Source organism: Hemibagrus wyckioides, linkage group LG03, assembly GCF_019097595.1.
Source record: "Hemibagrus wyckioides isolate EC202008001 linkage group LG03, SWU_Hwy_1.0, whole genome shotgun sequence".
Lineage (NCBI taxonomy): Eukaryota > Metazoa > Chordata > Actinopteri > Siluriformes > Bagridae > Hemibagrus > Hemibagrus wyckioides.
The window spans coordinates 16,233,339-16,257,662 of record NC_080712.1 but is presented as its reverse complement, the minus strand read 5'-3'; the positions used below and the strand labels follow the sequence as shown (position 1 = coordinate 16,257,662).

Below are 24,324 nucleotides of genomic sequence, written 5' to 3'. Positions count from 1 at the left end.
TCACATTAATTAACGGTGTTTTAATTTACAAAAATCAGGGTGTAGCTCACAGCAGCATATCAGTTGGTTCTGAATTTAAATCAGAAATGTAAGTAATCACTTCCTCAATCACTGATCAAATGCACACACACACACACACATACACACACACACACACACACACGCTCTTGTCAAGCCTAAAATAAAACTCTGTGTTTTGGAGACGTCTCTCTGCTCTCCGAAGACTAAGCCCTGCTCTCTGAAGATGTCATATTCCTGGAAACATGACTATTTCCGCCAGCGTGTGCGGCAGTGAATAATAAATCATGCAGTGAAGAGATCAGGTCAGGTCCAGATGGAGAGTAAAAACCATAGAAAGGGACAGAGAGAGTGAGAAAGAGAGAAAGAGAGAGGGGGGGCAGAGAGACACTTGTAGAGAGGAGGAAGAAGAGGAGTTAGTGGGACAGGACTGTCATGTTAAAGGCTGCAATCGGCCAGTGGGACTGCAGAAAGGGCACATGGTAATACTGGCATTTAATCAGGCTGCCGCTGGACGTGTGGAGAAAGAGCAGCAGCAACAGCCGAAGCCTCCAGAAACCAGATTTCTGGGGCAGTGAGAGAGTGAGAGCACTTTATAATCACCCCATCATTACAGAGTCCTTTTGATCCAGCAAGGAGACTCTTTGGTTAAACCATTGCACTGCATTTAACTGGAGACGCGCAAATACGCACTCAAACTCGTTAAAATCCATTAAACCGTCACCTCCCAATGCACATAACAGTTAAGCATGCTGACGTGAAGTGATCTGCCTTGGGAACTCAAGGTTTTCAAGCACAGGTAAGCGTTTCCATTGGAAGTACACAAATATAAACAGCTTCACAATGGGAGCCATGTGCTGCATGGGCTTGTGCTTTTTATCCCATCTTTCCCATTCCATTCCCATTTACTGGGTTATACATTGTGGGAACATTTAACATCATAGCCTTTCCCACACACACACACACACACACACACACATATACACACACACACACACAAACTGAAAGATTAGAGGAATTCTAAATGTGGACATCTGAATAATTCATTGGCTGCACTCCTCACTCAGGGCCCTTGGCTAAGCTAAAGCTTTTTCTGCTTCTGCATAAGGGAACCACATACAACACCCTGCAGCCTGAGTGTACACACACACACACACACACACACACACAGCTGGGCTCTGCGGCACTGCCCTACAGGCATTGCCCACTCATTGTTCCACCTTGTCCATTCTGTCTGCTGTACAGTATACTGTGAGTTTGGGGCCTGTCACGTGACTGAGGCTGTGTTTAATTGCAAACACATTTATTGAGGTGGAATGCTCGTAAAGAGGAGGGTCTGTGCCAGCGCACTAAAGAAAGTGAGGAAATGGGAACGGAAAAACAAGCCATTGCGTGAGGTGTTGTTTTGAGCTGTGACCAGCCTGGAGAGACACTGATGGATCTAATCTGACATGAGTGAGTGCAGCAGCGTGAGGACAGACTCCACACAATCACGGCATAAATAAAAGAAGTACAACAGACAGGTCAAATGGGATACAGAAACCTCCTTGTGGCGTCACTTTTCTTTCCTTTCCTTTCTCTCTGTCTCTTTCTTTCTCTCTTTCAGTCTGCGCTCATTGTGTGTTCCACATGACTCATCAGAGGTGTTTTATTGACTTTTCAAGCTCTTTGGACCTCAGGGACTCACGAGAGGAAAGAAGAAAGCAAACACATGAAAGGCAGACAGGACAAGCAGACTAAAACAGTGTATGTGTGTAGGGCATGAGTGAATGAGTAATGCAACTTTAAATGACTAAAAATACACACATACCCATGATAAACATGAATAAAATCGGTCATTTGGCTTCGACAGCATCACAGGCCTGGAGGAGTATAGATTTCCCAGTCTCTCAGAACTCATCGACAATTCCAGAGACGACTAAATCGCATATCTGCCTCAAAGGCATTTTGAAACGACTTTACATTACTTTATTTATTTATTTATTTTTAAATAGGTACATGGTTTATGGTTAGAGTTGAGCATCACGGCAAAAATAAATACCATGATACTTGACTACTCTTTAAGGATGTGGCCATATGTTACACTTTCCATTTTAATTAAATGAGAAAAAGTTTGAGTGATCCTTCACTCAAGAACTCTCACACCATCTACAAACAAGACATCCCTCTCACTATGCTAAACACATAGTAGAGCTTTTGTGTAACGCCATTCTCTTTATCCGCTTAGTGCTCGAAATATTCATATCTAGGCCTGGATTGAAACTGGATGTGGGTGTTGAGTAAACCACAAAGTTTTTTTTTTCTTTGTTTTCTGTAATGCAAACCCTACTGCTATGATCCAGGAAACACTGAAAAAACTCTGATCCCCTGCTAGGAATAGGAGGTTATTTTTTCTGCTGTGGGATTCCGATCCAGATGCACACCTCTAGCCTTAACCCTGTGAACCTTTCTAGCTAGGTTTAAAATAGAAAAATCAATTACTGCCCCTTCAGCTGTTTTTGTATCTGTTTTGAACATGTTATCTGTTCAATCTGAATAATATATTTGTATTCTGCCTCATATAATAGCTTTAGATTCATGTTATTATTTTATTTATTGTCAGATAGGCTTTTTGACATAATGTCCTAATGAAAGGATTGTCTTTTTAATAATAATAATAATAATAATAATAATAATAATAATAATAATAATAATAATAATAATAATAATAATAAAAGTTGTTATTTAGTAGCTTTCAATGAAGCATTAATAAATGATGGAGGGTGGAAAAGTTGGTAATGTTGTCACTTTACAGATTGTAGGTTTGAATCAGTTCTATGGTTTCTTCTAGCCTCAGAAAAAACATATTGGTAAGTGAACTGGGGACTCTAATTTGCCTCTAGGTGTGAATAAGTGTGTGCACGGATCCCACCACTGAACAGTGTGTATTCCCACCTCACACTCTTGAGACAGTATCTTGAGACATGATTAGGATCAACCTTGACCAGAATAAAGCAGATCTTGCTTTTTTGCTAGTTAATGCCTTTCAGTTTTCAATTAAAAAAAAATAATAATAAAATAGATGTATATATATATATATATATATATATGTATATATATATTACAATTTATATAACAATTTATGAAACAGAACAAACAATTTTTAAAAGTCTTTCAGTCTTAGTTCTTAGTTTTAGTCCAGGTATGTATCATAAATTAAAATAAACTGTAGTGTATAACTGCTATTTAACAATGAGAAATAAAACAAACTGCTAGAAATATTTTAATGTCCAATCAGTTCTTTCTGATAGTGAGAATGGATTCAGCATTATAGCAGTACTGATATTCATGATGGTCTCATAAAGTGATCTTATCCATCGCAATATCAATACCATGAGTATTGTCAAATAACTTGATGGGTTAGTTTTTCAAATCTACCAGCATGGTTAAAGTTATAAAAGCTGAAGCACACTGAGAAATATGTAGCGTCACTTCCCACACAGACACAGGAACAGCTACAGGGACTATACCACTGCAATCTCTGCTGTTTTAATATGACATTTATCACTTACATCTTACTCACATAGTCATAGTCACTCATTCACTCAATCTGGTGTCTCAATGCACATATCACATCTTCTCCCAGTTTGCTGCACATTATCTTTTTGCACAAACACCTTTGTATATTTTTCATACTGTGCATGTGCATGTTCACTTATATACACTGATCGACTAACATTAAAACAACTGACAGGTGACACGAATAGCACCTACCAAAAATGAACTAGAGACAAGGTCATGGGAGCCCAAGGCTCACTGATGCACATGTGGAGTGTCTGTCTGGTCCAATCCCTCAGAAGAGCTACTGCAGCACTGATTGAAAAGTTGATGCTGGCTATGATTGAAATGTGTCAGAAAACAGGGTGCATTACAGCTTGCTGTGAATGGGGCTGTGTAGCTACAGATTGGTCAGAGTGTCCTTGCTGACCTTGCACTACCGAAAGCACCTACAATAGGTATGCGAGCTTCAGAACTGGACCATGGAGCAGTGGAAGAAGGTGGCCTGTTCTGATGAATCCCATTTTCCTTTACATCATGGGGATGGCTGGATGCATGTGCATCTCTTACCTCAGGAAGAGATGGCACCAGGATGCTTCAATGTTCTGCTAAGATACCTTGGGTCCTGGCTTTCATGTGGATGTTACTTCGGCATGTGCCACCTACCTAAACACTGCTGCAGACCAAATACAATCCCTTTATGGCAATGCTATAACCTAATGGCAGTGACCTCATTCAGCAGGATAATTATCCTTGCCACACTGCAAAAGGTTCAGGAATGTTTTGAGGAATATGAAGAGTTCAAGATGTTGACTTGGCTTCCAAATTCCCCAGATCTCAATCCGAACAAGAATCTGTCTGATGTGTTCGACAAACAGGTTTAATCCATGGAGGGTCCACTTCACAACTTACAAGACTTAATGGATCTGCTGCTAAAGCATTGGTGCCAGATACCGCAGCACACCTTCAGAGGTCTTGTGAAATCCATGCTTTGATGGGTTACAGTTGCTTTGACGACACAAGGAGGACCTACACAATTAGGCAGGTGGTTTTAATGTTATGGCTGATCAGTTCCATTCTATTCATCTGCTTACATTACTGGCTTTAATAATGTGAAACTATTTTTCATTTTATATCTCATTTTCATCACGGTATTCAAGCACACTGCAACAGTTATTAATAACTACTAATAATATACAAATAATAATTCACCATACTGAGTTAACTATTGTTATTTCTGAGGTGCTTTATGCCATTAGGCATTATGGAGTATTAATAGCATGGTGTTTATTTATAAACTGCATGAAGTAAAGCACATTGTAAGCTACAAAGGGAAAATGAGAGGCCCTCACGGGACACACGCAACTGTGTAATGACAGGAACAGCAAGAACACAGAAGAGACAGATACACACAAACACACACACACATGCAATATGGACACCACTGGCTCCATGACAGAAACCACTGCCAGTGTAAAAGCAGCCAAACACACTGTCTGCAGGGGCCTGGCTGCATTATGCAGACACTGTTAATAATTGACCAGTGTACTCATACTCAAATCATGCATATACAGTACAACTTGCTGCTACAGCTAAGGTGGCTCAATATAGGAACTGATCCCTAAACTGAGACGTAAGGAGATTACGAGGCTCCATAGCCTGCTACCTCTAAAACACGCTCTGCAGGGCAAACAACAAAACACTCAGTAAGACTCGACCCGCATTGCTGGATACCAGCTGATACTATTTACGACTCTGTTTGCAGCAACATTGCATCTGTTATTAAACCAGATTCAAGACACAACAACAAGTTTGGTGCATACTTGAAAAAAATAAATAGGAAAAGTGTGGAAATCTGAAAGTAGCACTAGTGTCCGGTTGTCAAATTCCTTTTCTGCCATCCTCAGTCAAGATATGATGTAGTTTTCAACCATACAAGCACCCATGCTCAGTAAGAGAGCTACACACACACACACACAGTTATCCAGAGCACGCCATCTTACACAATCAGCTCAGTTGCACAGAGAAGAAAATAAACAGATGCATAAACAACACTAATCAGCATACATTAATTCTCGATTTAGTAGCAAGCAAGCTTAGATTTTTTTGATCCCTTACTGATGTCATGGCTTTCTCCTGGCTGAAAACATCAGCTTATGTAATTTCAGTCAACTCAAGTGTCCCAGAAGCACTGATGATGACATCACACTCTAAAGTATTGCAGTCCATCAAGCACAAAGGGGGGAGGGGTGGGGGTGGGGGTTGGGGGGGGGGCTAAACTGGGCACATGTGCATCAATGCAGCAGTGGAGCATAAAACGTCCAACAGCGGAGCTAAAAATAAACACAGAAAACAAGGCAGAAGAATAAAGCAGCTGTAGAGACAAGCCCTCCATCAAGCGTTGCATTAGTTATGAGTGAGTGCTCTTCTGCAAGCCATTACTGCCTTACTTCATTAACACACAAGGGACTAGACTGGCTGTCTTTGGTCAGATGAAGCTTGGCATGAAGAGAAGGCAGTGTATGGAAATATAAATGTATAAAGTAACTCGACTGTGAAATGGATAATATAAGATTTGTGCAAATCTGAGGTCTTATCAAAAGCTGGGTGGAGGACAGTGAAGAGCTATTCTGTAGTGAAGAGAAAGATGCAGGTCAGCGAAAGTCACCCTATGAAGAATGGCTAGCTGGCCCCTGATTTCTTTTCACAGAAAAGACTATAGCAGATTATTGGCATCAGCAGATTAGAAATACGCTATCAGCCAGTTGTTAGAAATAGTGGAGGGAGCCTTGTGTCAGTCTAATGGGGGGAAAATACAATGCAGAGGATTTTATACCAGGGGTTTTAGCACAAATTTCACAGTCCGAATACTGTTCGATATTTATAATATTTACATATTCAGGGGAAAACGAATTCGGTATTACGCACTGAGCACAAAAAGAGTTAAATCTGGAAAAAAATTACATCATATACAGTATAAAACAGAATTATTTTAATTTCTTAACAGGATTCTTGATGAATTCTTTCACTCTCTTAGCATCTTCTCATCCAGCTTTATGGGAGAGCTCAGTTTCCATGTTTTTCCTAAATTTCACAAACAGGCTGAGTACTCACCGGTGGAAATAAATACTGCTTATTTTAAAAATCGGATTCAGAAATAAATATACACTCTTACATTCACTCTTTACTTTGATCAACAGTACACCTATAATATATATATATATATAAAACACCTATAAAACATATATAACATGCACCTCATATTTTATTCTATGTAGTAAGGCATTAAGGGCTTACCATATGTGCATTTCTAACATCTCATTCCAGAAGTAGTCCTCGTTTAATTGTTGTAATAAACTCCACTCTTTTAGAAAGAATTTCCACTAGGTTGTGAAGTGTGGCTGTGGGGATTTGACCATTCAGTCAAATTAGTGACGTCAAGGCATAGATGTTGGATGAGAAGACCAGAGGAGTAAATGGTGTACCGATGAATACCAAAGGTATTCTGAACTACCCTTGACAAGCTACGTTTTCTTGGAGCTTTGTGCACAGGGGCATTGTCATGCTGGGACATGTATGGTCCTCTTAGTTCCAGTGAAGGGGCATTATAATACGACACCATACAAAAAAAATTTATTCTCCCAACTTTGCGGCAACAGACCCGCATACAGCTGTCGTGTGAATACGGTGGACAAGAACTCATCACAACAAATGACTAAATATTAATTATAGGATTGATTTCTAGTTGTTTTCTTTGTTAGTTTGAATATACAACAGTTACCTTTTGTGGTTTATATTATATAAAAGCGAAGGGTAGCCCTAATCCTATGTTCATTTGGTCTGTCCTAACATCATCAATAATCTTGATTATTAAATGAAACTTGATCCAAAGTAAATGAGATGATCTTAGGAAACTGTGTAAAAGGAAGAGTGAAGTAAAAAAAGTGGATATCGTATTATAGGTGAGGGTCCTCTGAGGAAAGGCCACCTGTGTGCTCTTTTTTTGCTTTTAGGTACAGCAATGATGAATGTAGTCTCCAGAGGACAGAACCAGACATGTCTCTCTCTCTCTCTCTCTCTATTACTCTCTCATACACACACATGTACAGACTACAGTTCTGCACCCTGTGTAATTATACACAGAGGGATAACGTTTTTGAACCGAGTAGAGGGCAGCATAGAAAACTCCATGTTCGACAGCTTCCCTCCACCCCCACATGCTTTTAATTGGTTTGAACTATTCCCCTTTCTCCAGCCAAACTTTACTAGTATTATAAGTTATCACTGGGATAAAAATGGCCAAAGGTCACAGAGGTTTCCATTTCTGAAGAGAAAAATAGAAGCTGTTGGGTGATTTGAATATCTAGCACAAAAGGAAATTTCAGAGTCCAGAAAATTCAATATCTTGAGGGTTGTGATGTTTTTCTAGGTGACCTGAAGGTGAATTCAATTTCCCTGAATAAGTGCCTCTCTTGAAGCACTGCCCTTGGGAATCCATCTTCCCCTCCCAGAGAGCCAGCTCAAATATGTTCATAGTCAATTAATACCCGCCTCATTATTGCTGAAAATCTGCACTAATGAGATGCTCCCTCCGCTATGATTTATTGCAGGAGATTAATATCAAATCAATCCCAATTTGCAGATGAGATGTCAGGCTTTTTGAGTCAACTGTGAGGCCATGTGAGATGTGAGAAAGTGCAGTCATTAAGATGAAAGTACATAGGCAGAGTATCCCTCCTCAGATATAGAACACGTTTTTGAGTCCCATTTAAAATAATGCAACTACACTTGTGAATAACCTTGAGGGTAAACAGAGACAGTGAATCAACAGAATTCTATCACAAAATCCCTAGTATGCGGTATTTCGGTGGATGAGACTCATTTTATTCCCCAGATAAGCGCCAAGCAACAGAGAGGCATAAGTTCGGTGAGGCAGCTATTTAATAATAAGCAGAGTGAAAGTTATTGCTAACAAAAACAAACGCCGGTTTCACCTCCCATGTCCTTTCCCCTTCTATTCTGTCAGGAGAATTGTATTCGCCTTCGGTCCAACCACTGCTTTAGCTGAATATGCTGAAAAAGCTTTGCAAAAAGGAATGGAAAACTATGCTGGGGTCTCTTACATCACATAGCAATAGGTCAAAAGTTGTAAAAGGTATGGCTAAACTGGAGATGTTAATTCCCTGCGATATCAGTGTCAAAGGCACAATCTCCATTAATATTTTCAATTTCTTGGAGTGTGTGTTGCATTTAGATATATTTGCGTGTGCCTATTAACACTGGAGCAGTCTGAATACCAGCTTTTGCATGTGGCTTCCTTTGAGTGTAACGATGGCATGTTCTACAACCATTTCACACTTACATACTGTACATTTATCATTGTGCACAAATCTTACTCTAACTCACACAATCCCTATGGCAACAGTAATACCTGCAAAAATATTCAAATGTTCACTATATAGGGTGCACACTGTACCATTACAGGACATATGGAACACTACATGCAAAACAATACACCATTTGAGATTCAGACACAGAAAATTTCAACTCACATTCAGAGCACATACTTTAACATTTTACATTCTTTCAGAAAAGCAATGAGAAATGAGATAAAAATAAGCTTATGTGCCTCAGATTAGGAATAAACAAAGAAAGTGCCCCCTCAACTCGGAATTTCTACTCATCTGATCAACCCTGAGTTCAAAATCAACATGTGGCTGCTCAAAGCGTCAAAGAATAACCAGATTAGCATCTCTTACCTATATAAGTTACGCTGCATATTCTAGTATTTGCTCTATATCAATCAAAATTAACACATATTGTTCAATGTGTGTTAAATCTATAGTGCTGACTACACAGTTCACAGTTTTGAGGAGGTTAATATACATCATCCATCACAGTTAGCTGGCTAGCTTGTTGCTAAAACAAATGATGAAAATGGAAGTGTCCATGCTTTTTCCTACTCTGCAGCTCGAATGCAAGGAGGTGAAAAGGACTTCTGAGGCGAGATAAATGTGACGTTACATTAAGTGGCTAAAAGTAGAGCATTCAAATCTTTTTTTGTCACTGAAAATATGACTCCACAATTTTAAGACAAAATAGCATTGCAATTCATTCACAATAGATCTAATACTGACCATGCACAATCCACTGGACAGCCCTAATGCATGTCTCAAACCAAAGCATTTTTTTTTGCATTCTGTTTGGCTGTGAAGCAGAATAGTTGCAACCATACAAAAACAGACAAAAAAAAGCCTCATATACCCAAAAACAGATAGAGAGGCCACACACACACATCAATAGAGAAAGAGAGATGATGATACATAAGACACACTGTGTTGTGGTGTTGCGTTACTCATCTCTGTGATGAGTAATGTGACATTAAGCCCGACTTCACTATGCATCTTCTCTCACTCCCCCTTACTCTTCAACACGTTCCCTCCCTTTTGCTTCCACACTGACACTTGAGTTGACACTGTTTTGTCATTACAGCACAGAAACACAGATATGCAGCAGAGGCATTGCTGGAGATTTATGGAAGCAGGCCTTTGTCTGTACCAGTGGGGATTTTTTTTATTGTATGATCCCTATTAACATAGCAGTATGGTTATTTGTTGCTGGCACACAGTAGATCTGTCACTTTATAGTCTGAATAATTAAAAGTAAATAAGAAAATATGTTGCTAAATGTGTTAGGGAGCTAAAGAACATTTTTTTCAGTGGGGAGAGCCAAAGCCCCCTTTAACTGGCCTAGCAACATCCCTGAAATGTATGCTATTAACACATGCTGGGATCAAAAGGCTCTGAATCTGAATTAGGGAACAGAACAAATTACTTTTCCATAGAGCTTTCCAGCCCAAACCTGCCAAAGTATATACATGTCCAAACAAAACAGATGACCCAAACCAGGCCAAACAGTGAGACAATTAAAAATGACCTGGAATAAATGATATATCACTCATTCAAAAAAACCCCCAAAAGAATCATATCGAAAAAATGTCTGTGCAAAATGGCATGTCTTGGAGCATATTGTCTCCCATAAGAGATTAGAATTTATCACATCCCAGTGGTCTGAATCTGTTCTGTCAATTCTTGCAAAAGGATGTGTATCTCACAGAAACATTACTGCTTACACCGGATGCTTATCCAACAGCTCAGTGAAAGCACGAGAGAGCTAACTTTCGTCAGAAATCCGAGGAATGAGAGGCCTGCTGATCTAAAACTTGTTACTTATGCAGAAGCTTAGCAAATGATTGGATCTGTCTCGAGCTAGAATGATCAGCATCGCTGTCAGGGACAGTTAATGTGAAATTGAAAATATCTTACTGTGCCTGTAAAGAAATTATAATAAAGATAATCCCCCTAAAGTCACGATGTGACACGAATATCTCACTTTTTCACTTGGAGATACACATACAGATAAGCGTACACACACACACACAGTGTTTCAGGTAATTAAAGGTATCAGTATTGAGAGGGGAAGGTGCCAGTAATGGTGTTCAAAGCAGCCTACTCTTATCATGATCCGTTATCCTGTTAGCCTGAAACCACAGGATGGATATCCTAAAAATGACAGTTTAAGCTCCTCTCTCACTCTACAAATGCCAGATTTCTAGCTCAGCTCTCTCATCAAATTTCTCCTCAACAGGGACAGCCAGGATCTCCTGAACAAACCTGATTTCTTCTGAGGTCTTTTTCCTCTTTCTGTCTAATTCTTTCCTTATGAAAGAGAGAAAAAGGGAGCATAGGTCTCAAAAAACTGAGACAGAAGTTGTATACAAGTTGCTTTTTTGTCCTAAGGCTGATCATTATTGAGCTTCCTTGGTTCTCCTTAAGATGTATGATGGTGGGAAGGCAGTCGATAAGTTGATGAGAGAGGAGCCGTATAAGCTTAGTGACAAAATTTTAAGTGGTCTCTGGGGAGGTGGTCTTGTGTACAATTTAAACATAAGAGTTGGTTCAAGCTTTAAGCAAGTGAGGATGTAGCATATATATTTTGTAAAGTCTAAAGTGTGATTGGAAAAGCAGGAACTCTAGATCTTTGGGCTCCTTAACTGAAATCCCTGGTGGGAAGTAATTGAGATTAGAGTGGTGAAATATGAAGGAGAGAGAGAGAGAGAGAGAGAGAGAGAGAGTGGGGGAAAGTAGGAGGAGATTTAGCTTTGAGGGGCAGTGAAAAATTTCCTGGACTACCTTTCCACACACATGCCGAGATCATTCACATGGTGTAGTATTTTTTTTATACAAAACTCATATCGATCTTTTTATCCTCTTGCCTGGTGTATATGCACCTTAGAGCTACTGTATCTGTGTAACAATATGTGACTACACCCAGAGATACAGGCATCTTGTCCAGCAAAGCCAGTAATAGACAAGATTTTATATTTTCCAAAGCTTTTATTTGCTTAGTGGAAGCTACAGTTGACTGTAGTGACACTAGCTAGCCGTTATTGTTATCATTAATAATGGTAATAAAAATAATAATAATAATAATAATATTTTAGTCTAACTCTGGTGAGCGATATATAAGACAGAACATTAAGAGGAGTGCTTATGCAGCAAAGCAGACCACTGTATGGAGCAATAGTTAGCAGCCAAGTGGCGCTCGTGTTGTGACATCAGATAGTAATGAATGTCCCAAAACTATTATCTCTAGTTAAATTGATCTAGTTAAGCATCTTATTTCCCACCCTATTGCCACTACCCTCCATGATGGCTTTTCACCTAATTACTGAGGAATTAAAAAGTGCTTGATGTCACTCAGTGGAAATTTGGAGCCAAATTTGGAAAAGCAGCCACAACTGCTAAATGGGTTGTAAATAAATCCAGTGTTTTAGACATGACTCTATAACCATCAACCAAAGTAATGCCTAGGTGCAATGACCCAACATAGCGGTGTATGTTAAAGGGATTATGATAGAAATGATGTACAAAGTGATTTTACACCTGTGCCTTACTTAAATTTGATTTATGACACAAAACCCCACAAATTTACACCCGGAAAGTTAATGAGTGCTGTACTTACAAATAGGTTCTGCTAGGTGCAACTGCCTCCTGATTATGTTAAGAGAGGAAAAAGGATTTTAAACAATAGCATGACTCCTCTATAAGTCACCTCAAGCCAAGATGTAAACAGAAGAAAAGAGAAAAGACCAGTGTAATTTTGTCATAGCGTTGATAAGCAAATGCACCCAAGGGATTTTAAAGGAAGGAAATCCAAGGACTCCTTTCTTACACCGATGAACAGGAAATAATTCGAACAGAACATAATAATCAGAATATATTAAAAGCACAATAATAAACTAGCCTTACAGTCACCATTTTGCTTATATAGTGGGGATGGAGCAGAGTCTAAATAACATTATAAAGCTAACAATCATGTTTGAATCATTTTGAATCAGAATTCATCATGACTCCAGAAAGGATATATAAGAAATAACCAAACAGGTCGGTTATCTTAATAATTTCACAGCAGTCACAGCATAGAGCTGGCTTTTATAATAATAATAATAATAATAATAATAATAATAATAATAACAATAATAACAGTTATTATTATTATTAGCCTTTCCTTACTCTTAAATCATAAGCATGTGTTTCAGAATAGATCTACAATCTGCTTCCTGATGTCAAAGAAGCAAAAATAATAACTTCTTCGAACACATAAATGATGATCACTATGCATATTGTGGCTCCAATGTGTCCTTTTATCATTTATATGAGTGCTGTGAATGTGTTTGCATGCACAGGGCTTGACAGACCACTCTCTCACACTCACATTTTCCAACAGCCATGAGCTTCCCACTGTGTAATCACTTCATTTCACTCACAAACTTCCCTCCTCTGCTCCTCACCTGCTGCTTCTCCAGTTCCAGCTGCTGCTCTCACTAGTACTCATTTTGTTTTCTTAAAAACAGAAATAAAGATTTCAGGGAAGTGATTAAAATCATTACACTGACTGCAGAGCACACCCTGCTGTAAGGGTTGCTTTGCTGGGGAGAACTGAACACTAATTTCATGTACAATTAGAACCTCAGGGAAGCCCCTCAGACAAAGACAGCAGGGCGGAGTGACGAGTAACTCTCCAGAGCCTGTGTGGAGTCTGATTTCTACAAAGAATCATGCTCTCCTGCTGCTATGTGAACAGTGTTTGCATACTCTTCATATGTCACGTAACACATGACTCAACTGACGTGATAGCTACAACTGAACAACTTTCCAACAGGCCAAAAAAGAGAGCAAAGACAACAGACATGGACTGAGTGGACACAAAAATGAGGATAGCTAGTGCCAAATCTTGGAAGTCAAATGAGAGATAACAGCTTAGTAATGTTCAGGAATAGGTAAAGGACACAAGACACTAGAAGCTTGCTAAATTCCTGCTAACAATTAAATTCTGACAACACAGACGTAACAGGAAGTAAGCTTTCTGATGACCACAGTCTCTCTGGATGGCTTTTTTAGTTACACCATATGCAGCAGTGAAGGACCATGGGTTGATTATTGTCTCCAGTCTCTCATTTGAAGCTCATGTTTCTACGATAGCCTTCATTCCCAGAAATATTATTAAGATACAAAATATAATATCAATACACAATGCAGGAAAACGATGCTTTTTCTAATGTTAATGTAATGCCATTCTTGCATTTTCTGGATGTCTATTTAATCTGTTTAGATCAAAATTAATGTCAGTTAATATCTGAGCGTTCAGAACACCTGCACAAATCCTTACACATTACACAGGTCTACTGACTCATCTCCGGTTTTACTGGGGAGAAACAACCGCCCTTCTGGCAGGTGTTTGGCTTATTTTTATGTGATTACTCATACTTCTAGTGCACTCTGATGTTAAATTGCAGAGCTCCTAAGCACAATGTGTAAAAGTTTGCAGGTCTGGTACTACAATATAATCAGAGAAAATGTCACTGGATATTCTAGCAATGTAATATCATGTATGGGTGATAAAACTGTAATACTGCGCAAGCCCATGCAGGATCGTATGAGGACACAGCTATTCCTGCATCAGACCTGTTCCAAAATGGTTGTTCTGTTTGTTCCTATGAGGGAACCTTTAAAGAATCTGGAGGAAAAAAAAAAAACCCAGAGAGAGTTTCTATTTCAGAAAAGGAACTCTTGAGAAACCCTTTTTGTTGATGGTGTAGATGATACAATGCAGCCTCTCTAGAATGTATGTACCATACGATTAAACTGAACTCTTGACGGTCTTAATTCATTTTTCTTATAATAGCAGCTCCGAATGTAGACAATACATAGATTTATATCAATGTGCTTAACTGAATATGCTACTGTAGTAAGAGCTTATGCAGGGACAAACTAACTTGTTTCAAGGAGGTTCCACAGAATTAAATAAGAAATAGAAGAAAAATAAAACATTTCAGGTTGTGCTGTTATCAGAAAACAGCTTCATAGCATGCTATATCACATCAACTACTAATTGAATATTTTCTTATGACAGCATGCTCTATCTTGTTTTGCTCCTTATTTATCCTCTTCAGAAAAAGACAAATAAACAGAGAGACAGAGGGAAAGAGAATAAAGAGAAAATGATAGGCCACTGAGTATAAAAACTAATACCCTTATAAGAAATGTACCTGTGTTTGGCATTCCACATATGATAAAAATGATGAATCAATTATTTTTGGCCAGTTGAGAAAAAATAGGAATATACAAGTAGAAAAATCAAGAAAGCATACTTCAGGAATCATAATTGCATCCAGGGCCACTGGATCCAGTAATGCCGGTCTTCCAATTTTTGTTCTGTAAGCTTTTCAATGTATAATGATTTTAGTTATATTGTTTAGTAAACAAGCATAGAAAAAACTTGCTGTGGTGAGAAGATGACAGGCATGCACAAGTATTGTGTTTATTAAGCAGTGTTAAGTGTTAAAGCATTCTCTGCATTTTCTTTAAGATTAAAGAATTTTACCTGGTGTGGTACTAGTGGTGCTGTCCACATATTATTAAAAAAGTAAATAATTCTAAATAAAGTAAAAGTTAAAAATTAATAATAAATAATATGTAGCCGAGACTCTTTTGCATCCGTATGTTGGCTGCTAGTGAGAAACATGCTGCCTAGCTGTACCCCTGAGCATTTCGCAACCTCAGTTTTAATGGCAGAGATGCAGAATTAAAAGGCATCTCATCCACAGACAGACATGTGAAAAAGAGAAGCAGATTCTCCTTGAACCATTTCCCAGAAAAAAAAAGCAAAGTAAGGAAACCCTTGCCGCGTGCTAAGGCGCCAGGCTGATGGGGTGGGTGTTTCTGGATTCTCAGCACGGGTAAATACTTCAGAATTTAACTCCCTCTTTAATGGCAAGATCAAGGAAATACCTGGCAAGTAGAACAACCTCCTAAAACACTAGGACCCCACCTGGAAACATTCGCCAAATTTGCCCATGAGCAAGCACGGACTGGATATGTGGGACTACGGACAATAAGCTACTCTTTCAACATAAGAACAGTCAAAGCAGATGTAAGGGACTGAGATCACTGGGCATAGAATTTATGTCCTAACAACTTTCTGCCACTTCTGTTGTAATAACAATACTACTACTACTACTACTACTACTACTACTACTAATAATAATAATAATAAAAAGAAGAAGGGGTAGAAGAAGAGAGTGCCTCTGTGACTGAGTGCTTTAGTGATTGAGTGAATGATATGATTGAGTTAATAAATGACTAAGTATGTAAGTTATTGAGTGACTGAGTGAGTGAGTTGGTAAGTGACTGAGTGAGTAAGTTACTGAGTGACTGACTGAGTGAGTTAGTAAGTGACTGAGTGACTGACTGAATAAGTTAGTAAGTGACTGAATGAGTTAGTAAGTGACTGAGTGACTGACTGACTGAGTTAGTAAGTGACTAAGCGACTGAGTGAGTTAGTAAGTGACTGACTGAGTTAGTAGGTGACTGAATGAGTTAGTAAGTGACTGAGTGACTGACTGACTGAGTTAGTAAGTGACTAAGCGACTGAGTGAGTTAGTAAGTGACTAAGTGACTGACTGAGTTAGTAGGTGACTGAATGAGTTAGTAAGTGACTGAGTGACTGACTGAGTTAGTAGGTGACTGAATGAGTTAGTAAGTGACTGAGTGACTGACTGAGTGAGTTAGTAAGTGACTAAGTGACTGACTGAGTGAGTTAGTAAGTGACTGAGAGACTGACTGAATAAATTAGTAAGTGACTGAGTGACTGACTGAGTGAGTTAGTAAGTGACTGAGTGACTGACTGAGTGAGTTAGTAAGTGACTGACTGAGTGAGTTAGTAAGTGACTGAGTGAGTGAGTTAGTAAGTGAGTGAATTAGTAAGTGAGTGAGTTAGTAAGTGAATGAGTGACTAAGTTAGTAAGTGACTAAGTGAGTATGTGACTGAGTGAGTGAGTTGGTAAGTGACTGAGTGACTGACTGAGTGAGTTAGTAAGTGACTGAGTATGTGACTGAGTGAGTTAGTAAGTGACTGAGTGACTGACTGAGTGAGTTAGTAAGTGACTGACTGAGTGAGTTAGCAAGTGACTGAGTGACTGACTGAGTGAGTTAGTAAGTGACTGACTAAGTTAGTAAGTGACTGAGTGACTGACTGAGTAAGTTAGTAAGTGACTGACTGAGTAAGTTAGTAAGTGACTGAGTGACTGACTGAGTAAGTTAGTAAGTGACTGAATGACTGACTGAGTGAGTTAGTAAGTGACTAACTGAGTAAGTTAGTAAGTGACTAACTGAGTAAGTTAGTAAGTGACTGAGTGACTGACTGAGTAAGTTAGTAAGTGACTCACTGACTGACTGAGTGAGTTAGTAAGTGACTGACTGAGTGAGTTAGTAAGTGACTAACTGAGTAAGTTAGTAAGTGACTGAGTGACTGACTAAGTTAGTAAGTGACTCACTGACTGACTGAGTGAGTTAGTAAGTGACTGAGTGACTGACTGACTAAGTTAGTAAGTGACTGAGTGACTGACTGAGTGAGTTAGTAAGTGACAAATTGACTGAGTGAGTTAGTAAGTGACTGAGCAACTGAATTAGTAAGTGACTGAATGAGTGAGATGGTAAGTGACTGAGTGACTGACTGAGTGAATTAGTAAGTGACTAAGTGACTGAGTGAGTTAGTAAGTGACTGACTGAGTAACTGAGTTAGTAAGTGACTGAATGAGTGAGTTAGTAAGTGACTGAGTGAGTAACTGACTGAGTGAGTGAGTTGGTAAGTGACTGAGTAAGTTACTGAGTGACTGACTGAGTTAGTAAGTGACTGAGTGACTGAGTGAGTAAGTGACTGAGTGACTGCCTGAGTGACTGAGTGAGTAAGTGACTGAGTGAGTAAGTGACTGAGTGACTGAGTGAGTAAGTGACTGAGTGACTGACCGAGTGAGTTAGTAAGTGACTGAGTGACTGACTGAGTGAGTTAGTAAGTGACTGAGTGACTGACCGAGTGAGTTAGTAAGTGACTGAGTGACTGACTGAGTGAGTTAGTAAGTGACTGAGTGACTGACCGAGTGAGTTAGTAAGTGACTGAGTGACTGACTGAGTGAGTTAGTAAGTGACTGAGTGACTGACTGAGTGAGTAAATGACTGAGTGACTGACTGAGTGACTGAGTGAGTAAGTGACTGAGTGACTGACTGACTGAGTTAGTAAGTGACTGAGTGACTGACTGAGTGATTGAATATGTGACTGAGTGAGTGTGTGGCTGGGTGAATGAGTAAATTAGTGACTTCACAACTAAACATTTTCATAAAATTCTAACAGGGCATGCATATTTGTATATTTTATGAAATATATAAACAATAATAGAAAACTGTTATAACTTGTAGATCATTAGAGCTCTGCTGTAGCAAACGCACTGCTGAGAGGAGATGGTTAATCAATGGACCTACAGTATTGATGATCCTTTTTTCAGCCACTTCACCTCCTCTCTCACTAAGACCTGCTGTAATTAGCCACAATGGCAAAAACAAACGATTATCCCATTCCAAAAGCAGCACTATCTGACTAATCTATAAACATGAATAACTGAGGATGAATGAACTAGAAAAGTAATTCCAGTGGGTAGTCTAAATGGGCAAACACTTAGCATGACTCTAGGCATGGGTCTATGCAGTACAAAATATATATGAATATATATGAATAAATTAACTCTGGGTTATTAAAAATCATTTAAGAAATTGTTCATTTAGTTAAATTGTCATTAGCCAATATCATAGTTGAGAAAATAGAAAATTCTTCCAATTAAAATACAATTTATTGTGCATCTGTACTGTGCTATCATTTGCTTCTGCACTCCCACAGGCAACTGTGAGCTTCCTGATCAACAATAGTGTTGCCTGTGTCAGCTGGATTACACACTCAGAAGGCAACAAAAGAGGCAGTCAGATCAGGCACTGGCCTTCTGTAGTCCAAAGCCAGAGCAAACTGAACACCAGCAACCCCCAAAGTGCATGACACAGTGACCTTTCCACAACAACATTGTTAAACTGAGTGCTTGCCCCACGCTAATACTGCATATTCAGATGGCTTGCACTCTTTTCACAGCACACACAACTAACATACATACATAGATTCATGGCTATGCAAAACTATTTTGCAGAACTAAACTGGCCTCTTCCTTAATCAGTTCCAGAGAGTATACACTTCTGGTTTTGCATATGACATATTTAAACAAAAACATACATAGCTGATATTATCTACAAAAGTTAATGCAACATTGACCATGTGTCCTATTCAGTGTGAGCAGGCTGACTGTTTTTTTTTACCTGGTTGAGTGCAGTTCTTCACAGCCTCCTGCTCACTCTCATTGGTGAAGTGTTGCAGAAGCCTGCGACTTTCCCATGTCTCACTGACCTCAGATGAAACGCTGGACATGATGTAACCTGTAGAACAGAGATTACACTCATCAGATCAGACAGTAGCATGTGCAGAGTGCAGAGGGACAGTATACTAGAAGGTTTGTTGACACATGAACATTACACCCATATGTGTGTATTTATAGGATTTATGATGTCTTCACTGGAACTAAGACTCCAACATGTTCCAGCAAGACACTGCCCCTATCCACAATGTGTGTTCTGTGAAGACATGGTTTGTCAGTGCTAGTGGGGAAGAAATTGAGTGTCCTGCACAGAGCCCTGACCTCAACCACACTGAACACCTTCAGGATGAATTAGAACACCAACTGCACCCCAGGCCTCCTCATCCACCATCAGTGCCCGACTTCACTAATGCTCTTGTGACTGAATCCCATAGCCATGTTCCAATAACTGGAAAGCCTTCTCAGAAGAGTGGAGTGGAGGGGAAATAAATCTGGACTGGTGAAGTGTCCACAAACTTCTGGCTATATATTGTAGCACTGGTCTAGTGCTTGATATGTTATTAGTTCAATGCTTGTGCAGTGGATCTGATCAAATTTCCCTCTTTTCTCAGCTTTAAAATGTCTTGCCTTTCTAGAATAGACAGCTCTTTGGTCTTTGTACTGGTTTAACATTTTTAACAATAAACACATTCTTCAGGTGAAAACCATGGTTCAAACCAAAGGTTGACCTTCTCTGAATTGGTTAAAAAAATTAATCTAACAGGGCAAACCTGGGCAACAAGAACCCCGAAAGGTGGGTGGGTTATAACAAAGGGTAGCATATTCTACAATGATTAACACATCTAGGATGTAATAGATCAGTAAATGAAAGCTGAAATTCTGATCTATCATCTCACATTCACCTTTTGAACTCAAACCCAACTGTCTTCAGTGTATAGCAAAAAAACATACTTTTGGAGGGGACTGTAAAGCAAATAAAGTAAAGCACAAGTCAAACATTCAGGGAAGTTGTCATTACATCTTGACAGATACTGATGATCCATCTGGTACATCATGTGCCGTCTAGAGATCCTAGAAAGTGTAGTCATGCAGTGAGCCAGCTGTACAATGTTACACCATCTCACAGACATAGGAGCTCCTTGTGTTAGTCAGGGACAGTGCAGCGCGCCGCCTTAACAGCCAACATGCCGCTGTGGAATATTCATGAACCCCATCTGTTCCACAGAGTACGGTGCTTTCCTGCAGTAGGGCCTGAATATAGTCATATAATGAGAGGAGGATACATTATTCTGCATGAACCCTTAAAACTTTTTCAGTCCAGCCGATAGAAGCGAATTGCTCAGAGAAACTGCTGACAAACAGCCCCAATAGATAAAAAAAAAATCTATAACACATTTTTTGAGATAAACAAAGTGCTGTTCTAAACAATAAACAGCATCACTGCATCACCAGCAAAGAGAACAAACACAGTCATTTTAAAAGCCTTGACTGCTACAGTATTATGTATTTTTCCTTGCTGATTTGATTGCCATAGCAGAGACCCAGATTTGTGCACAAGTACCTAGTAACAAAAACCTGTACACTGAACATCCGGTACTTACAATCACTTTACAATCCTGAGAGAGGCTGTTCATTAATTCATGGCACCGAGAGGATTTCCAATATCAAGAGAATCATATGAAGTGAGGACAGTTCTGACAGCTACAGTAAATTTGATATGTCATTTTTCCTTCTGACAGGAAAGAGATAGCAATGGAGTCCAGTAAAGAGGAGCAGAGGGCATGGGAGAGTCTTGCAACATCCCTTTATTCTCTCTCCTGTCTATATTATTCCAATTTTCTGTCCTACGATCACTTCCAGGCCAAAGCACTTCCATCAGCACTACTTCCTGGTTAAACAGTATACAGAGCACTGTGATCTCCATGTGAAAATCATGTTTAAAGGTTTTTTAATCATTACAGTGAACATGGCAGAGCTCTGTTTAAACACACACATGGCTGGAGCTGTTGTGTAGCTCTCTTAGACATTCTGAGGTGTTGTACATTTATTGCGCGCTACACTGTGTGAGATGATGCAAATAAAATCTTGGGTGAGTGGCAGGCTGTGTGATAGCAGAAAAATAATGTTCATAGATGTTGCAAGTCAGATATAAGATTAAGATTCTCTCTCGATAATTATATCATGCACAAACATGAAATTCTGCTATCAGTGATTTTTTGCATGTGTGTCATAGCAGCACTAATAGTTTGGTTCAATCAGTTAATAAAAGTTAACTTTTGACTTTTGTCAGCCAGCAAAAATAATTGTAATAATACATTTAAATGCAGTTATAGACCCAATTTTTCTTTGATTTTTAATGTGTTAGGATTTATTTTGGAATATTTTATATTATTAAATAAATGTCAATGCTCATGTAATTCATGATGGTTAAACTGGCATGTGATTGTGGAAAGCAGTTGCTTTTATGTAAACAATATTTTAAATTGTAAAATATTTACTTTTACACATTTTAATTTTTTATTAAAAATACATACAATTTTGTAGACATAATGTATTTGTCACATCGCTCATCTCTGCTCACAACCAAGGAATTGATTTTCCCGATTTTGGCTGCAGAAGCATTACTGTGCCAAAATCGCACAGTATAAGCAGCCTTTTTAAAGCCATTACCTTCACTTTAATGCATAATCCACTCAGGACCTACTCACGTGATGTTGAGTAACCACAGGGACCAGAGAGGAGCAGTGATGATATAACATTAAGATGAGCACAGCACACACACACTCACATGCACACTGTGTGCACGCACACACACATACAGGGACAGACAAGGACACATATCAGCTCACGTGCAATTCCAAAGGAATGAGTGAGCCATAAGGCAGAGGTTCAAATGGGGTATTTTTGCATGCCTGCTTAATAGATACACCGTGAAAATGAAAACTAAATCTTATAGATCATATATATATGATCTTATAAATTTTATATATATATGATATGGCGATTGAAATTTAATTGCTGATGCACAAAGTGTCTTAGTCAGACTTCTATACTTATTTTGTATTTCTATCTCATTTTTTCCCCCCAGTATATCTGCTCTGGACCCACTGCAGCCCTCATTATGATAAAGCAGCTACTGAAGACGAATAAATGATGAATGAAAAGGAATTTAAATTAAATCAAGAGAGCCCCAGAGATTCCCACTTCTTGCACACCTAGTTTTTCATAACTTAACTAAAGTACAGTTCTGTCTTACAAACAAGTCTGTCTATTGCATTATGACTGCCTAACTACCTAACAGCATTTCCTTAGAGTCCGGGTGATCATAAAGATTAGGCAAATCCTTCTGCTGGCAAACATTACAACTAAGCAGATCCTGCAATACGCAATTCCAAAATCAAAATTTTCCATGCTGTGCCTGCTGCACAATATTATATTGTGTAATATAATAGCTCTATTGCAGTGCTGTAATGGACATATGTATTCCCTTCTTTTTTTGAGCAGGCATGGTTTAGCTCCTCTGTCATTAACACAGATTAGAATATTTTCTCTCATGCCCCCCCCCAAAAAAAACAAAACAAAAAAACAACAAAAAAAAAAACAGAGAGCTGATGAAAACCCCCACGTTACATAAAACACAATTACATCAAATGTTTATTTTCCTCATCTTTTTACATTTGTGTTTTATGACATTTGTTTTATCCTCTGAGATGTTTGTTTTATGACGTACAAGGAACACATGGTGTGTGTCATTATACAAGCAGGCATAACCAAACATTTTTTGAATGGGTCGACCCTCAGCATAAGCGCTACGTACTGTAAATACTCAGCGGGAAAATATCAAATAGCATACAAGATTACCCAGGATGACTGGTGAGATATAACAGAAAAATAGCCTAACCCTGAGAAAAGCCCCAAATGTCCATCTGTATGTTCAAATAATTTTGTAAAGAACAGACATGTCTAAGACAGGTTATGTAACTTTGCGCTAGTCACACGACAGCAGGTCTTCTTGTGTGGAGGCTTTGTCTAAACTGTTTTTGCTCTCTTCATCCAAAACATTTCGGGGGAAAAATATGATTGCAGCAAGATGTTTTCTCTAAACTATTTATACCAGTGTTGTTGGATTCTCGATTCTGATTGGTCAGAAGGTGCTGATTTATTTTCTCTAATAGCACAGCTCTGACTATTCTGTAATTCAAACGGCAGGATGGTTTATAATAATGCACTTGTATTAATAGGTTATCGTTGCTCTGGTAACAGGTCATTCACAGGGACTCGGTTGGTGGACATTCATATAATAATCATTGCTTTCTCTGAGCAGATGGTTAACAAGTTGAAAAAGAAGACTTCGGTCAGTGTCAGGGCTTTCAGTTTTTCTGCACAGTCTTCAGTTATGTGACATTACAAAAAAGAGATGTTCGTGAAAGAGTAACGGTAATCATTGTCAGTGGCTGGAATAAGAGAAATAAAATACAGTAGTCCACCTTCTTCCGTTGCTCCATGGTCGAGATCTGAGACTACAGTATGTGCCTTTAGTAGGTGTTTTCACTGGTGAGCATTAATCAGCATGAGCATTCTGACACAATTATATCATAGCAAGCATAACCTTTTTCAGCAATTTGTGCTATAGATCAGACCAGACACATGAATGAACCCTGGCCACCATGACCTTATGGCTGGTTCACCAGTTTTCCTTCCTTAGACCACCTTTGGTAGGTACAAACCACTGCATACCGGGAATACCCCACAAGACTTTTTGTGCCATTTTAGTAATGGTATGCATCAGTCTTCTAGCCATCACAATTTGGCCTTTGTCAAAGTCACTCAGATCCTTGCACCTGCCCATTTTTGCTGCTTCTAACACATCAAATTCGGGAGCTGACTGTTTGCTTGCTGTCTAATCCCACCCTTTGACACGTGCCATTTGAATTAGATCATCAATGTTATTGAAGTCA

At 38.9% G+C, this 24,324-nt stretch overlaps 1 protein-coding gene across 1 annotated transcript in view; it reads right to left on the bottom strand.

Annotated features, from left to right (window-relative positions):
• Window positions 1-24,324, bottom strand: part of slc24a3 (solute carrier family 24 member 3) — a 71,123-nt gene that overhangs the window by 33,085 nt on the left and 13,714 nt on the right. Inside the window, exon 2 of the mRNA XM_058386381.1 lies at window positions 19,311-19,427. Within this exon, the coding sequence (XP_058242364.1) occupies window positions 19,311-19,427 (117 nt within the window). The remainder of the gene's footprint in view (window positions 1-19,310; window positions 19,428-24,324) is intronic.